At 39.9% G+C, this 19,071-nt stretch overlaps 1 protein-coding gene across 1 annotated transcript; it reads left to right on the top strand.

The window, feature by feature from the left end:
• The first annotated feature begins 3,126 nt into the window (after positions 1–3,126).
• Positions 3,127–4,098, top strand: LOC123232382 (mas-related G-protein coupled receptor member X1-like). Its single transcript, XM_044658810.1, has one exon. It carries the CDS (start codon positions 3,127–3,129, stop codon positions 4,096–4,098), a length of 972 nt encoding a protein of 323 aa, XP_044514745.1.
• Positions 4,099–19,071: the final 14,973 nt, after the last annotated feature.

Below are 19,071 nucleotides of genomic sequence, written 5' to 3'. Positions count from 1 at the left end.
AGACCCTCTAGGTATTTGTGATCATTGTATTTTTGTTGTTTTTATCATTTTAACCTATTGAAATACCTTCCAATTGCAAAGTATCACAAGAACAAGAATGTGGATGAAACTTTCAGCCTCTATTTTAAATGACTCACTTTATATATAAGAGATTCACCAATTGCTTTGCTTTTTAATATCTTTCTAATTACATGTAAAACATCTTTAGCTTAATTTTAAAAAATATTTTGGTCTCCAAATTGTGTCCCTCTTCCCTTTCTCTTTTCTGAGGAGTCAAACAAATTGATATAGATTATACATTAGCAATCTCAAAATACTTTTTTCATATGAAGGAAAAATAGGACTGGCAAAGTAGTGTCTGAGCAAAAGCTGATTTTATTTGGCAGGAAAGGCAAATGAGTCAGAGATCTTCAGATTTCCCAGTTGAATTTGAAACCCTGAATGGCAGAATATACACAATTTTATAGTTTCCTATCTATCCCCAGCCCCCAGAGTTCTCCAAAAGCATTTCCAGTCCTCATGGAATGATATGATAAGTAGGGATCACTCTTCTCCAGGATCATCTGCTGAGAGTAGGGTCAGAGAAACCAGATGGGGGAAGGAACCAAAAAGAATAAGTGTATGCTACAATGAGGTTTAGGAGACTAAAGGGGTCTCAGGAATGTGAGACTCATGGTACCTGCCATCACCTTGGTACCTAGTAGTGTCAAACCTCATCTGATTCAAGCCTTCATTCCAAGTCAGGATCTCACCTGAAGCAGGGGACTCAGGGAGAAATCCTCTTCATTACATAGACCAAGAAATATTTAAAATCTTGACTGAGACCTTAAAATGTTAGCCAATATGACCATATGAAGTGGAAGTGGGCAGATGACAAGGCATCAGAGGAAGAGGAATAAAAGCAGAGTCATGAGGAGATGCTGAGATAATTCCCCTAAGAGGATACTTGTAATACTTCTGTGCTCTGATTGGACAGTTCTAGTATACCACAAAATACAAGGACTTATTTAAGATCTTGATTTAACTTGATGTACCCTAAATTTCCATTCAGAGGTTCTCAAAGCCCCAGGTGCACCCAAAAACATCTCCAGGTAAGTCTCCTCAAGGATATGTCTTCCCTTGAGGGAAGACATGTTCCTTCTCTCCTGGAGGAAATGGTGTAGAAGGGAATAGGAGAGATACTTTGTCACCTTTGGGGATTGAGGTAAATGACAGAGGTTGGAATCTCAGGGGGACAATTTTGTGGGAATTATAGTGGAATAAGTGCTTCTTCTCTTGCCTTTCTCATTACCTCATCTCTGCATCATTTCCTTTTCCATTGCCTTCTTTGTGTTCTCTTTCCGCTGTCACTTCCTTCTCTTTGTGTGCAATAGGATAAGATAAATTTGTTTTGAAGAGAGCAATGGCAAAAGAATTACTCTCAAGGGTAGTTGGGTGGCTCAGTGGATTGAGAGCCATGGCCAGAGATGTGAGGTCCTGGGTTCAAATCTGGCCTCAGACACTTCCTAGTTTTCTGACCCTGGTCAAGTTACTTCACCCCTATTGACTAGCCTTTATAGCTCTTCTGCCTTGGAACCAATACATAGTATATTGATTTTAAGACAGAAGGTAAGGGTTTTAAAATAAGAATTACTCTTAGCACATACTGAAAAGCTGAATAATTTGAAATTATGGAAGGGGGTCATTTTACTGATATCCAAGCAGATTTTAAGAGGTAAAGACTAAAAAAAATAGGTATCTGGTTCTTGTCTCTTTTGCTCATTTCAGGAATTAGTTTAACACTAACCACTCTGCCTCTCTCTTGAAAATTAAAAAGACTCAGAATTAGCAAAGAGTTTAGTAATATTTTTCACATAATCAAGAAATCTCTTTTATATCCTACACATCCTACCAGCATCTCTTTGGCCTCCCTAATTTCATGGGGGGAAGGAATTAAACACTCATGAGAAGCTTAGCTTAGATCTCAAGATCATAGAGTAGGAACTGGAATGGACTTCAGAGGGGATGAATGATACTCAATACACTTTTACTCTTTCTGTAGTAAAAATTGTGGGTTCTCACACATGATCTCCTGATTAGGGATCAGTGAATAATGAGCAGGCAGGCAGAAGAATGAGAAGATTCAGAAAATGAAGCAATATTTAAGGAGATGTTAAGGGGCTTCAACTTCTGTCCAGGAGAGAATTGAATCCCTTATTTAACCCTTAACAGTATCCAAAAAGTCTTAGCTTGGAATGAACTCATGACCACTCTGACTGCTCTGTCCCAGTCCTGTAAGTGTTTGTCTCAGACAAGCTTTTTTGCAGTCAAAGAGAGGCTGGTGAGAGAGAGGCAGGAGAAAGAAAAATCAGGTATTCCATGGAAGAGTCTTCCCTTTGGAGCCCATGGAGCCCTGGAAGTGAAAAATGGCAGAATTTTTTCCACACAGTCTCTCTTTAAACTGAATAATGGGCAATCCCAAAGCCAACCTCCCTGGACTATTGAAATAAAGGTATAATGGTTCAATATAATTTCACATGTGTAAATGAGTACAGTGGTACCCTATTCCAATCCATGTCAAAAAAGGAATCCCATGGGCAGCTAGGTAGCACAGTGGATAGAGTGCCAGGTCAGGAGCCAGGCAAACACATATTTGAATCTAGCCTCAGTCAGTTCCTAGCTGTGTGACCCTGGACAAGTCACTTAACCCCAACTGCCTAGCCATGACTGATCTTCTGCCTTCAAGTCAATACTTAGTATCAATTCTAAGAAAGAAGATAAGGGTATTTTTTTCTTTATTTTTAACCTTCACCTTTTGCCTTAGAATCAATGTTGTATATCTGTTCCAAGGTAGAATTGAGGTGAGGGCTAGGCAATATTGGTTAAGTGACTTGCCCAGGATCACACAGCTAGGTAGTGTCTGAGGCCAGATTTGAAGCCAGGAATTTGCATCTCTATGCTTGTCTCTCAATCCACTGAGTCACTCAGCTGTCCCCCTCCCTTCCTTTTAAAATATATATTAAAAAAAAAAACTACCTTCCATCTTAGAACTGATAACTCTGGAATATTCTCTCACCCACTTCCATGTTTTGGTGTCCCCAGGGTGACTGATTGGAGCTGAGATTTCTGAGGCTGGAACCACCCACCATGGCTGTGTCCACCACACCCGAGCAGTGGAAATCTGTTCATAACATCACAGAACAGACGAATACAACTTTGAGTTTTGATCTTGGGGCTGAGGCACATCAAAATTTTTTCTTATTCCACAGTATAAAGATCCTCTCTCTGGTCATTGCCCTGGTTGGGCTTATGGGGAACAGCCTTGTCCTGTGGCTCCTGAGCTTCCACATCCAGAGGAGCCCCTTCTCCATCTACATCCTCAACCTGGCTGGGTCTGATGCCCTCTTCGTTGGTAGCTGCTTTGTGTCGTGCATATGGGAAATTGATGGATATTTAAATTCTCTTGTCCTGGTGCTATGGATCTGCATCCTAAATCTGTCTTACTGTGTGAGCCTGACCCTGCTGACTGCAATCAGCACTGAGCGCTGTCTCTCTGTGCTTTTCCCCATCTGGTACAGATGTCACAGGCCCAAGTACAAGTCTGCAGCTGTGTGGGCTATGCTATGGGCTCTGCCCAGCCTGTTCTGGGGAGTATTTGTGGTTCTAGCTTTCCTTGGGCAATTCTATGTTTTCTACGACATTTTGTACTGGGTCTGGGTCGGATGGTTCGTCTTCCTTACCTGTGTGCTGTGCTTGTCCAGCCTGACCCTGGTGCTGAAGGTCCAGTGCAGCTCCCAGCACAGGTGGCCACCCAGACTCTTCCTCCTGATCCTGCTCACTGTCCTTGGTTTCCTGCTCTTTGGCCTGCCCTTTGCATTCACTAATGCAAATGGGTTGTTCCTCCGCTTCCCTTTAGTGCCTTATGAATTCCCAAGGCTTCTGGCCTATATGAACAGCAGTGCAAACCCTTTCATTTACTTCTTCCTGGGCAGCCAATGGCGTGGAAGACAGAGGGAGCCCCTCAGGGTGGTCCTCCAGAGGGCCCTGGGAGAGGAGCAGGTGGAGAGGGTTGGGCCAAGGGACACTTCCCACCCCAACACTCTGGATAAATTATCCTGAGGATAAGAGTAAGATGCTCAGACAAGGGAGCCCATGAAATTACTCCCCCAAAACCCACCCCTTGCAAAGGCAGGAGCACCCTTCCCATCTTTCTTGGAGAGGAGACAAGATCCCTCCACTTGCCTTATGGTGGTTCTTGAGGTTTGAACTGTAAGGAACTGCAATGAACAAGTATTTATTAACTGCCTAATATGTACCAGAAACTTTGCTAAGGGCTTTACAAATATCTCATTTAAGCCTCACCATATCCCTGGGAGGTAGGTACTCTCATAATCCCCACTTTATGGTTCAGAAAACTGAGGCAGACTGGGGTTTCAGGGATTTGCACATGGTCCCAAAGGTGGTGTCTGAAACTGGATTTGAAATCAGGTCTTCCTGACTCTAGGACCAATGCTCCCTGCATTCAGGAACCCCTATTGGCTGGAGGCTCCAGGATTTACTGGGAGAAGGAGGACCAAGAATCTGGTGTCACAAATCTACAGGAGAGCCATTCCACAAATGCCACTGACCCTGTCTGGGAAAGTAGAGGAAGAGGAAAATCATCCTGTAAGACCCCATATATCTCTGCCCTGCCCTTGTCAATCTCTGTGATGGATGGGGTAGAATCAGGGATCAGACTCCTCAAGTTTCCATGGGTCATGCTCTCCACTTTGTCTCCCCTCAGGATTGATCCACAACATTCCTTCAGGACTACTTCTCTCCTCATGCCCTAAAGAGAGGAGACTCCAGCTCAGCTATGTCTCCTCTCCTTCTCCTACTCTTGCTCCCTTCCCTCCTTCCTTCCCACTCCCACCTCAGAAGCTGAGATAAATATTTCCCTGCCTCTCCAGGTCAAGGTCGGGGCTCAGTACACTCCTGTTCACTGTTTCTCTAGGTCTTAGTTTCTCTGAATCTCTGTTTTTTTGTCTCTGACTGCCTCTATTCCAATCTTTCACTCTTCTTGACTCAGTACCTCATGAGTACCCTGTATGGGGGAAAGTATTGTAGGTGTGTCACATGACAGAGAGAACATCTTTGAGGCCAAAACAAGGAAAAGGATGACCCATCTCACACACACATTCTCAATACCCATATAGAAACACAGCACATAAAAACACATACGAACGTATTGTACAGGATAATAGGTATGAGCACACACACACAGAGCATAAAATCCAGTTCACACTGGAATCCCCCAGTCTCAATGGCCTCACTCTCTTCTCTGGGGCTTCAGGGCCCATATTCACCTCATGGAGGCAGGGCAGCCTCAGCTTCCCTCATTATTGTTTATATCCTGGCATGTTATGAGCACTACATGAAGGAAGTCTAATTAAGCAGCCTCTCATTTGCATTAGCTTAAGAATTCCTTTCATTTGATACCTTGCAACTGTGTGAATTATAGTAAGAACATGGCCCCAGGCAGAAGTCTGTGTATGCAATGAGATTAAGAATGTAGTCCCAGACCAGGAGCTAATCAATAATAATGTGTTACTGTATTATTCTGAAGTGTGTGACTGTGCATTATAATATTCTTTATATTAAATTGATTCATAGAAGAAAGTTTCAGAGACCAGAAATGTCTCAAGATGTATTGAGGGCACTGAGAATTTCTCAGAAATGAGCTTTGGAGTTGTCCTATGAGAACAGATATGTATATTGCAAATATTAGTAATATGGAAATAATTCTTAATCAATGATATATGTAAAACCCAGTGGAATTGCTTGTTGTCTTCATGAGGAAGGGAGGGAAAGAAAAAGAAACATGTAGCCATGAAAAAGTATTCTGAATTAATCAATCAATCAATTAAATTATTATAAAGAACAAATATGAAACTATAAAAGAGTGTGCATTTTGCAACCTGGGATCTCAGGTCCTGTTGGGGGCATCTGTAGACCTCTGACTTGTTTGCCTTGCCACAAAATAAAGTCAGACTTGGCTCAATGAGTGCTTTTCTCCATATTTTTCTTTCAACATCAAGAGCCACTGAGTCAGGGAGTGTGATGGAAGTCCCCTGGCACCCAACTTTCCTCAGTCATGACGGCAAAGCTCTACTATTGATTTTCTGTTTCCTTGGCTCCTCTCATAGTAGGTCATATGATCAACAATTTGATAGACATAACCAAGCCCTCAACAAGTGAAAACTACTGGATATAAGATCCTTCCTCAAAGTCAGGAGGCAAGAAGTTTATGTAACCTCAAGTATTCAGTCTGTATTTGAATGACATCAGGCAGTGATGTCAATGATTCCCAAGTATATAAATTGTGTATATATACACAGATGCACTCACAGATGTACATGTTAATCCTTCATCTGCAAAGCCTTAACTTGGTTCCCTGGAGCAGGCCTCCTTTCTTCATCTATATTCCAAATAACAGGACCTCAGACTCTATTATGTTCTCCAGGTGAATCTGAATTTGGGGCAGAATGTTTGGTCTCATTTCCACAATTATGCTGGGAGGGCCAGAAATCTGAGATAATAGATAATGGGGATAGAAGATGACTTACTAATCTCTTGTCTAAACCATAGGACACAGGACTTTAAAAAGTCCCCAAGGAATCTGGGAAAGACAAGTAGAATGCGGATAATGGGCCAATGTGATGCTGGAGATGTCTCTGAGCTCAGTTGGGGATTTAGAGAGAGTGAACTGACATGCATACACTTTTTACCTGCTCTTTCCTGGTATCAGTCTCTTGAGGTTGAGGTCTGGGAAATTACTACTCATAGTGTAAAAGAATAGAAAGTTTCTACTTTCCTATGTGATGGCCAGGATGCAAACACCCATGAGCTAGTGCCCTGTTCCATCTCTGACCTGGAATGAACAAGTGCTGGAGGAGAGGGGATAGATTGTAATCTGATGGTATCTTCTGTGATTGCTGCTATCACTCCTGGTTTTGTTGAAATTTCCTCTGAAAGTTTTGTGCTTTTATTGGAGATAGGCTAAGAAAATTCACCCTATAGGCTAGGGATATATTCATGGCTCACTGAAACTTCTGCCTCTCTCATGAAAGAAGAGGGAAGCAGAAATACAATTATAGTATCTAAGAGTTTTGAAGAAGCTAATATTTTGTCCTTGTAGTTTATTTTCCTTCTCCTTTGATCTGTTGTGGAATAGTCCTAGTAAGTGTCTAGGACTGAGATTCCTGGGAATTAATTTTTTACAGTATAAATAAAGAATTATTTTTAAATGGGAAAAATTCCATTTCAATCTGCATGCAGGTGAGTAGCAAGTTATAACATCACACCAATAGAATCAAACATAACCACTGCGTTATTCTTAAGTCCTTAAGAATAAGGATTTTTAAGTCTCTTGAAGTTTTTTTTTCAATATTGATGATTTATTATCATTTTTTCCTTAGTTCTGCTTATTCCAACCTGCTTCAGTTCATCTATGACTTCTCAGGTTTCACTGAAACCATTTCCTTTCCTCATTTGCATATCACTAATTTATTCTATTTTATTTTTATACAACAATTAGTTCAGCCATTCTCCAGTCACTGGACTCAGATTCTACTTCTTTGTTTCTGTGAGAAAAGCTGCCATCATTTTTTTTCACATATAGGTTCTTTTTCTCCTTCTTTGATATTTTTTGGGAATAGTCCTTGTAGTACCCTTGCTTTCTAGAATAGCTAGATCAACAGAAAGCTCCACCAAGATGAGAGGGGGGAGGGCATAAAGGTACATCAGTGAATTGAGAGCCAAGCCTAGAGACAGGAAGTCCCAGATTCAAATATGGCCTCAGTTACTTCCTAGCTATGTGGCCATGGGCATGTCATTTAAGCCTCATTGCCTAGTCCTTACCTCTCTTCCTTGGAACCAATATACAGTATTGATTCAAAACTGGAAGGTAAGGATTTTAAAAAAGAGTGGAGAGACTGCTTTCCAACAATCCCAAGAGTCTGGATAAAGACACTGCACTCACACTCACAGGTTCTAACTTCTTGATCAAACTTAGTATAATTTCAGGTTCCCTCAAGATCTCCAGAACAGAAAATAGTGCCAGTTTCCTCACATGAACCCCATTTCTTCCCAACAAGTCTGAGCCATCTGCCATTGAGGAATTCGGGTAGAGTCTCCCCTTCTCACTCCTAGATAACATTGTAAGTGGCAATGGTCTGGGTTGTCCAAATGGTACCAAAGAGATGGGTCTGAATACTGAATTCTAGTGCCCTCCATAATCACTTCAAAAATGTCTTATTACTCCTGAGACACCAGAAATGAATAAGGAAACAATTTCAGAGAAATTTGCCAAGACTTGTATAAACTGATTCAAAGAAGAGGAAGCACTTAAAGACAGTTTGAAAGCCTTAAGAACTTGAATCAATTTGCTAGAGTAAATCTGTTTGCAATATTTGATTTTCTTTTATGTTTTTCTTCTTTCACAGTGGTATGCAGTGGGGGCATAAAAGTTGTGGTGGGGGGAAAGTTTTGTTAATTGATTTTTGAAATTGAAATAGAGAACTATTAAGTGTTCCCTGTGTCAATGTGGAATCTAGAAACCTCCAAACTTTTAGCCTAGTAAAATCTGATGAACCAACTTACAAATTAATACTAAAATCTAGAGATCATCAGATCTTAGTAGGTTATAAGTTTGGGAGTTTCTAGATTCTACATTGACACTTTCTATTTCTCCCCTTTAATGGAACCTCTTTTACATATTACTTATATGGAGTGCAAGTGTATCTAGAAAAAAAGTATAAAAAATAACAAGAACATTTAATAAAATAAAATAAATTATAATCAAATGCCCAGTATAAAAAAGAATCCCTTTGATTTTCCAAAATTAATTTTGCTTAACTTGGAAACTCTTGAATTTAGCAATTATATTCCTGGGGATTGACTTTTGAGGGTTTAGTGTAGAGGGTGATCTATGGATCTTTTCGATGTCTATTTTGCCCTCTTGTTCAAGAACATCAGGGCAATTTTCTTGAATAATTTCTTGTAATATGGTGTCCACATTTCTATTAATTTCTGATTTTTCAGGAAGACCAATGATTCTCATATTCTCTCTCCTAGACATGTTTTCTTGATCTGTCATTCTCTCAGTGAGATATATCATGTTTCCTTCTATTTTTTCATGCTTTTGACTTTGCTTCATTAGTTCTTGCTATCTTGTAAGATCATTGGCTCCTACTCGCCCAATTCTGTTCTTTAGAGACTGGTTTTCTGCTATAATCTTTTGATTTTCCTTTTTGATTTAGTGTATCCTGCTTTTTATGGTTTCCTGCTGTATAATTTGGGTCTCCAATTTGCTTATCATTTTGTTTGATTTTTGGACATCTTTCTCCAATTGGGGGTTTCTGTCTTTTAAACTGTTAAATTCCTTTTGAGCTGTTTCTCACTTTTCTTGCCAAATCTCTTCCATCTTTCTCATGATCTCAGATTTGAACTCTTCAAGAGCTTGTGAGTAATTTTCATTTTGGGGGGAAGGTTTAGATGTGGTTTACTTGTTTGTCCTCCTGTTGTCTGCTCTGTTGTCTGGATTTTTCCTGTGTAAATGTTATTGAGTGTTAATGCTTTTCTCTTGTTCTTTCTCTTGCTTAGTTCTTGGGGATTGCTTGCCATTATTATGTTGGTTTTTCCTTCTCAGTCAGAAGTCTGGGTGAGGTGGGCAAGCTCCCTGTGTATAGAGCTGTGGATCAGTTTTTCCCTGTGGCTACTTTACAAGTCACAACACAGTGCTGCCCCTCTCAGCTTTATCCTCATGCCCAAGGTCAGCGCTCTTTAGGTTCCTGGGGTCCCAACTCTAGCTGTTCTCAAGGTCAAGCCTCCTGGTGGTCCCCTTGCTGGCTCCTCTGCCCGAGGCTCCTTTAGGAGTTTCAGCATGCTATTTGCACTATCTGTCACGCCTATGCTCAAGGTCTGCACTCAAAGTCCACGTTCTTTAGCCTCTTGGGGTCTTAAGTCTTGCTGCTCTCAGAACAAGCCCCTGATGTTCCTAGTTAGCTACCAAGTACTTGGTGAATGCCTGAAGCTTACTGTAACTCTTGTGCATTGGCTCTGGCACTTCAATGCTGTGCTCTATTGTGGGGTTCTTCATTCATCTGGATTTGGTTTTTGTGTCCTTTTGAGGTATCATGTATGGATTGGTTAGGAGAGTTAAGCAGCCTGCTTCTACTCTGCAGCCATCTTAACCCAGAAGTCTCCAAAATGAACTTTGGCTCATTCTGAAAAAAGGAAAAGTCTATTATTGGACAGTTCATTCAGATCCCAAGTGCATCTCCTTTATGAGGACAGGGTCTGTCCAGGTAGTACCACAGAACCTCACTCATGTCCCCTTCAAAGCTCTAGATGTGAACTGAATCGCCTCAATTCTTCATCTTTTTTTTTATTTCCTTCATGCAAACACAAAAACACACCCTAACACCACCAATAACAGCAACAATATACTATGCAACAGAAAAATAACTAGGAATCACAATTTTCCAAGAGTACATCATGAGATGAAGTTGAGAAGAATCACATGTGAGAATGAATGCAAAACAAAGAGTTTTATCAAAATGAGGTTTAGGAAACTAAGGGAACATGAGAAATATGAGAGTCATGCTTCATGCCATCAGCTAGGAACTCAATAGTGTCTACCTTTATCCAATCCAAGCTTCCCTTCCAAGTTAGAATCTCAAAGGAGGGGCTTCAGGGATAAAGCCTGATCATTAATTAGATAGACCTGGAGTTGTACAAAATCTTGTCTGGAGTCTTTGGATATCATCCAGTGTGGCCATATTGGGTGGAAATGGGCAGATCACAAGATATTAAAGGAAGAGGAACATGAGCAATGTCATGGAGAGATGATGAAATAATTCCCTGAAGGGACACTTTTCAATAATTCTGGGATCTACTTGAATAGTTTTACTATATTAGAAACCACAACGACATTTTGAAGTTCTTGATGCCAATTGATCTAGCCAAAATTTGCAGTCAGAGATTCATGCAAACTGTAAGAATTAAAATTGTCAGACTGGCCTTGAATTACTAATGTTTATTAGAATTCCTTGGATCAATAAAAGATGCAAAATAGGAAGAAAGATAAGAGTAAAATTGTCTAATCCATCTCCCATGTGGGTGCTCTCAGCCTGAGCTCTAGCAGCAGCTTTCTTGGTCTGTCACCAGAGACTGAGACAGAGAGAGCAAACACTTCCTCATTCTTCCTTTTTCCCTCTCTCTCACTTTCAGGTCAACTTCATAATCATGCCTTTCTCAAGTTATGAGGTAACACTCCTGTGACCTACGCTAGGTGACATAGGTGACACAAACTCATGCAGACTCAAGTGATATAATTTACCCAATGATTTCCCTCACACAGTCCTGACTTCTGGGTCAAATTCTTGGCAGGAGATGAGGTCAAGGGTGCAACTCCAGAAGAGTAATTTTCCTTCACACAAGACAGACCCAGATCCACACAAAAGAGCAACACCTCCAGGTCAGTCTCCCATGGTTATGGCTTCTCTTCAGGGTAGACCTTTTCATTCTGCCCTAAAAGAAATGGTATAGAGGGAAGATGCTGGCTTTCCTAGTCACCTTTTGGATTGTGGTAAGTGACAGATCTGGACTCCCAAGATTTGAAGGGCAATTCTGAGGGAGTCATGGAAAGAGGAAGAAATGTTTCCACTCTCTAAGAGCAAAGTGGGAGGAAAGAGAATTTCTGCACAAAATGTTGCATGCTTGGAGCATGAGCCAAGAGCATCGGTTGGAAACATCAGAGAATTCTGGGAAAGAATCCAAAGGAAGGGACTTTTGGTTTAAGAAACTCAAGGTGGGAGGAAGGAGTATACCTTGCTTAAGATGCTCCAAGAGCCAATCTGAGGGTTTTCCTGAACTTGTGTGAATCCTTGAAGCCTGTTTCCCTGCCAGCAGCCATTGTTACTGTCAAGACCAGGATCACTTGATCCTTGGGGGTCATGACTCTAATCTGTGAGTGGACTCCCAAACTCCCTATTATCACCTTGCCTTACCAAAAGACCCTACATAAATATATTCATAAGATAGTAATAAGATGAAAGCTAGAGATAGAGGGAAGGGAAGGAGAAACTTTGAGTTGTAGCCAGAATTGGCTCCTCAAAGGGATGGACCTTGGGGCTTAGATCCTTAGAGCTACCTAGTTCCCTCTGCTCATCATCCTCATTAACAACCCTGATTTACCCACCATAAATTGTACAGCAGTCAGATAACAAGTTCCAGATTCATTCATGGACAAAGAGGGGAAGAGGGTCTGAGAGAAATTGCTTCACTGAAACCATTATAGAGCCAGACCCCTTTCTGAGTCATTGGCTCACTAGGGTGAGGCTTTGGTTTACAGAGGCTCTGGGTCATTCTGACAGGGTCTCCACATACCTCAACGTTTGTGATAGCCTTCCCGCTGTCCTCTAAAGCTGGCTCATGCTCTCTGGAAGTCCACCATTTCAGAGAAACCCCACTTAATTTGTTGAGTATTAGTGACTCTATAATGGAAGGGTTGAGAGATTCAACTCACTGGCCCATCTCTCTTTACCACCTAACCCAGGGGTCAGCAATGTATGGCTCTTTCTGCAGGAGCCATAAAGTCTATTTTTTTTTCAGGAACTGTTACAGGAGCACTCATTGTTACAGAAGCATGCACTGTGAGCACTGTACGGCTCTCATGAAATTACATTTCAAAAAATGTGGCTTTTATGGCTCTCACGACCAAAAAGGTTGCCGACCCCTGACCTAACCCCTCTCAAATAGGGCCATTAACTGGCTCTCTTATCCACAGAGAGAGGGGCCTAAGTGTTCATAATCCAAGACTCTGGGCTTCATAATTATTTAAAGTAAGGCTGCCTTATTTGTGGAAGAGGGCAGGAATGACAAAATTGTCTCCTTAATTATGTCCTGCTCAGGATAAGATGTTTTGGTTACACCACATTGAGAAATTCTTTTTTTTTTTTTAATTTTTTTAACATTTATTAATATTCGTTTTTAACATGGTTACATGATTCATGCTCCTACTTTCCCCTTCACCTCCCGCACCACCCCCACCCATGCCAACACACATTTCCACTGGTTTTCTCATGTGTCATTGATCAACACCTATTTCCAAATTGTTGATAGTTGCATTGGTGTGGTAGTTTCGAGTCTACATCCCCAATCATGTCCTCTTCAGCCCATGCATTCAAGCAGTTGTTTTTCTTCTGTTTCCACTCCTGCAGTCCTTCCTCTGAATGTGGGTAGCGTTCTTTACCATAAATCCCTCAGAACTGTCCTGTGTCATTGCTTTCTGCTAGTACAGAAGTCCATTGCACTTGATTTTACCACAGTATATCAGTCTCTGTGTACAATGTTCTTCTGGTTCTGCTCCTTTCCCTCTGCACCAGTTCCTGGAGATCTTTCCAGTTCACCTGGAACTCCTCCAGTTTATTATTCCTTTGAGCACAATAGTATTCCATCACCAGCATATACTGCAATTTGTTAAGCCATTCCCCAATTGAAGGGCATACTCTCCTTTTCCAGTTTTTTGCCACCACAAAAAGTGCAGCTATAAATATTTTCGTATAAGTCTGTTTATTTATGATCTCTTTGGGGTACAAACCCAACAATGGTATGGCTGGATCAAAGGGCAGGCATAACATTTAGAAATTCTTACACAAACAATGCAGCTAGAGTTAAGAAGGAAAGTTGCTTATTAAAATGTTACAATCAGCTTACAGTCCCATAGCTAAAACAGTAAGCCAAGGATTGGGGAAACAGCTTGAACAGGAATTCCACCTGAGACTAGCATCAGTGTAACTAGTCCTGAAATAATATGCAAACTGGTTGTTGGAGAACAAGTAGTATTTTGTGATATCAATAATGCCAAGGTTGGAATTGTTGAAAATCTTCTAAACTGGGGGAATAAGACTAAATATAAGATTCTCGGAGGAAAAGTGTAGTCTTGGGAAGAGGTTGGTTCTCTTTTTAAGAATCTTCAGGCAACCTGCCTATATTAAAGCAAGGAGTCTCATGGAATATGAGTCAAGATAAAGTTTGGGGCACTTGAAAGTCCAATCTATGATTCTGAAATCTTTGGGTTAATCAGTATGAAAGATGGTTCGACATGAAAGATACCCAGGAAGCAGAGACAAGTTGGGACATTCCACAGTCTCAGAATCTTTGTCCTTGCTCTTTGGAGGATTACTCATTGTAGCTTTTAAATGTTTATGCCTTTTTGTTTCTTACCCTCTTGTGATTCTCCTTCCATTTTTTTCCCAAAAGATGTGTTTTTTTTTTAAATGTACATTTAAAAAAGTTTCATTAAATATATCCCAATCATTTAAAAAATTTCAACTCAAAATAAAATTAATGTTTCAAATTCAAAAGATGTATTTGTCTGGTTGGCCATCCCATCACATATCCTACACAACTCAGGGCTTTGGCCATGTTTGACAATGATTATAGCCTGCCAGCACTGTGCTTTCCATAATAGAAAACCAAAATGGTGCTGTATTTAATCAGTACCTTGGTTCAAGACTATTTTGCCATTTACTACTACTCATGTGATCTTAAGTATTCTAGTAAATGTCTTGCAGGTCTCAGATTCCTTATCTTATCTCAGAGATCAGAGAGTTAGATTAGATAGTTTCTATCTTGTTCTCCTTCCTACTCTAATTATCTCATCCTGTGAAGTCAGACCTCTAGATACATTTCATCCATTTCCATAATATCTGTCATATGTAACAAGCCCATCACTAATGAATAAATGATATTATATAGTCCTTTACTGGGTATAGATTCTCTTTTTTAAACCCCTACCTTCTGTCTTAGAGCTGATACAAAACATTGGTTCTAAGGCAAAAGAGCAGGAGTTTCAAGAGAATTAACTGCAATGCACACACCCTTTAGTATGTATTTTATGACATCAGTTATCTTGAGACTGAGAACTGGAAAATTACTACTCTTGGGGCAAAAAAAATAGCAAGTTTCTCTTTTGTTAACTGTGAGCAGTAGATAATCACCTATGAGCACATGTTCTGTTCCTGTCTCTTAGCAGGAATGAACAGGTGTTGAGGATGGAGGATGGTTTATCATCTGGCTGCATTTTCTGTGACTGATACTGTCACCACTGGTTTTGCTGAAATTTCCTCTAAGTTTTGTACTTTTCCTTTAGATCCACTAGGGAAATCTGTCCTATAGGGTAGGAATGGGATGTCATGGGTCACTAACGACCTCTTTCCCACTGAAGACACTTCTGGGTCTCTCCTGAAAGAAGAATGAGGCTCAAATACAATAACAAAATCTGAGGATTTGAAGGAACTAAAATGAGGGAGGGGGCAAATTACATCAAGAGTTTCAATGAAACTTAATTTTAGACACTTCTAACTGGCTCCCTACAGCTGCTCCTTCCCTTTTTCATCTTTTTCTTCTCCTCTGGGTGGCAGCTTGCTTTGCCCATGATTTGTATCCACATTACAGTATGAGATCACTTTGCAAGAACAGCTCTTATGCCCTTCTCAGTCCCTGGGCAATCATTTGATGGAATGAGAAGGAAGAGAGAAAAGGTTAAGAATTCTTCTGAAGGGAACTAAAGGGTGATGAGTAGGAAGAGATTCTTTCAACTCAAGTGGGAGTTTGTCTAACTGCCAAAAGGAAAGCTGTTTCTCTTTGGATGTTCCATGGCTGCACATGCATGGCTTTTGCTGGTCCCAGAGACTGATGACTGCTGAGGAAATAATCTTCTCTGGGATATCAGGTAATTAGTTTAACAACTCCAGGATCCCAGTGACCAGCACAGAGATCATGGGATGAAACAGATCCACCAATTGAAATTCTTTCTGAGTGATGAATAGAGTCATTCTATACTATTGACGTGTAGTGAACTTTCCGTTCGATAAAGCCCCAGATTGTTCATTATTGTTTAGATAAAATGTTTTCTACATAAGCTTGTCTAATCTCCACCATCAGAGCTAATTTTTAGGCCAAATTTAAGATTTGATATTTATCCTATTAATCTTCATTTAAACTAGCCTAATACGTAAGTGCAATGATACGATTTGGGGTGATGACTCTGTAATCCAATGTGTTTGTGATTCCTCAATGCCTGGTATAATCATAGAATCTTATTAACTTAAAAATGTTCTTTTCCCAAATAATTTACAAAAATATTATATCACACATAAGTTGGCCATGGTCTCTGGAGAAGACCTTTAGAGAGTTCCTCCCAACTTGTCAATGAATTATTATTAGTAGACCATTTTCTTTGGTGCTCCTATTCAATTAGTGGTGAAATGAAATCTTTACAGTCTTTTAGCCAACATCTCTCAATGGTTTTGTTAGAATTTTGTGATTTGTTACTTCGTGTTTCCATTTTTTTAGAGGAAGAGAAATGTTTTGAGTTATTTTGATGAAAGCTTCTACATCTTTTGTTTACCATACCCCTAGTCTATGTTTCAGTAACTAGATCTAAAGGTGAAATGTATGTCTTTTAAGAATTGCTCTTGATTAAGGCTCTTTAGGTTTTTGTGACCATTTTATTTTTGTTGTTATTATTTTTAACCTACTGATATACCTTCAAATGCAAAGTATCACAAGAGCAAGAATGTGGATGAAACTATAAGCCTCCATTTTAAATGGCTCACTTTATATATAAGAGATTTGCCATTTGCTATGCTTTTTAATAAGTTGTTTTTTTCTAATTACATAGAAAATCATCTTTAACTTTAGTTTAGGTTTTTTTTTTATTTTGTCCTCCAAATTGTGTCCCTTTTCCCCTTCCTCTTCCATGAGGAGACAAACAAATTGATGTAGATTATACATTTGCAGTTTCATAAAATATGTTTTCATTTGAAGGAAAAAAGACTGGGAAAAGTAGTCTCTGATCAAAATAGGACTTTATTTGGAGGGCAAAGCAAATGAGTCAGAGATCTTCAGATTCCCCAATTGAATTTGAAACCCTGAATTGCAGAATACACACAATTTTATAGTTTCCTATCTATCCCCAACCCCCTCCCCCCACAAGAGGTCTCCAAGAGAATTTCCAGTCCTCCTGATCTTTAAGACCATTTCTGGACCATTTCCAGATATCCTAGTCCTGGACACCATTTCTGGACCTCCTGGTCTCTGGAACTTTTAGATGATCTTCTTATACCTGTAACTTCTTACTGAATTAGTTTGATATAAAATCCATCATAAAATGGATTCACACACTTAGGATTAACATAGTAATTTACTTAGGATTCAGATGATAACACACATTTAAAATTATTATAGCAATACACACACTTGTAATTATAACTCGGGTAGTCTTCTGTGTTGACATTCTTCATCTGCTTACATATACAGACTCTAACCAAGACTATATTTTAACTACCACTCACACAGAGGCAAGGTACCAAACTAAAGGGATTCCTAAGCTACTATAAATGAGGAATTGCTTAATTAAATTTCCTCCTTACATGGATTCATTATGCTATGAGAGAAAGCATATCATAAAATATGAAAGAAAGAAAGAAAGAAAGAAAGTAAAAATTATATGCTTCAATCTGCATTTAGGCTCTATCACTTCTGTCTCTGGAGGTGGAAAGCTTTGAAATTGTTCAGCCATCTCCAAAGTTACCTATTCTTTGCCACCACAAAAATAGCTTGCAAATATTTTGATACACAGAGACACTTTTTTCTATTTTCTTCTTCATCTCTTTGGGATACAGAGTTAGCAATGGTATTACTGAGTCAAAGGGTATGCACAGATATACAGAAGTTTGAGCATAGTTCCAAAGTGCTCTCCAGAATGGTTGGATCACTTCACAACTCTATCCAACAGTGCAATAGTTCCCCAGTTTTTCTACAACCTCTCCAAATTTTGTCATTATCCTTTACTATCCTGTTAGACAATTTGAGGTGGTATTTCAGGGTTGTTTAAGTTTGCATTTCTCTAATCAAGTGATGTAGAACATTTTTTCAGAGGACTAGAAATAGCTTTACAGACAGCTAGGTGGCAGAGTGCAATGGTTTGCAGTGCGGAAGAGCAGAATTCAAATTTGGCCTCACACTTATTAGCTGTTTGAATCTATTCCTCTTTCCCTGATATAGGAGAGGTGAGCACATAGCTTGAAATATAACACCCCTGCTACTGATGGATCCACATACACATACTCATGGAGCCATAAGTACAAACATGCACATAAATACATGTAAACACACATATATATTAACAATATGCTATGAAAAGGGATGATATGTTAAGTAGGGATAATTATTTTCCAGGAAAATCTGCTGGAATGAGGGTCAAAGGAATCAGAAGGGGGAAGGAACCAAAAAGAATGAGTGTATGCCATAATGAGGTTTAGGAAACTAAAGGGGTCTCAGGAATGTCAGACTCATGCTACCTGTCATTGTCTATATTCTTAGTAGTGTCTTCCCTCATCTGATCCAAGCCTTCCTTGCAAGTCAGGACCTCACATGAAGCAGGGGCTCAGGGAGAAATCCTCTTCATTACATAGACCTGGAATTATTTAAAATCTTGTCTGAGGCCATAAATGTTAGCCAGTGTGGCCAAATGGAGTGGAAGTGGGCAGATCACAAGGCATCAGAGGAAGAGGAATATAAGCAGTCATGAGGAGATGCTGAGATAATTCTCCTAAGAGGATAATTTTAATAGTCTGTATTCTGATTGGATAGTGCTAGCATACCACAAACTACAAGGACTTATTTAAGGTCTTGATTTCACTTGCTGTACCCTAAATTTCCATTCAGCGGTTCTCACAGCCCCAGGTCCACACAAAAAAAACATCTCCAGGTAAGTCTCCCCAAGGACATATCTTCACTTGAGGGTAGACCTGTTCCTTCTGTCCTGGAGGAAGTGGTGTAGAAGGGAGCAGCAGGGTACTTCGTCATTAGTGGATAAGGAATCTCAGGGGGACACTTTTGAGGAAATAATAGAAGAATAAATGCTTCTTTGCCTTTTTCTTGCCTTTTTCATTCCCTTATCTCAGCATTATTTCCTTTTCCATTGCCTTCTTTGTGTCCTCTTTCAGTTGTTCCTTCCTTCTCTTTGTGTGCCATAGGACA

Source organism: Gracilinanus agilis, chromosome 1, assembly GCF_016433145.1.
Source record: "Gracilinanus agilis isolate LMUSP501 chromosome 1, AgileGrace, whole genome shotgun sequence".
NCBI lineage: Eukaryota > Metazoa > Chordata > Mammalia > Didelphimorphia > Didelphidae > Gracilinanus > Gracilinanus agilis.
The sequence above is the reverse complement of the archived record's forward strand: the minus strand, read 5'-3'. Positions and strand labels throughout refer to the sequence as shown.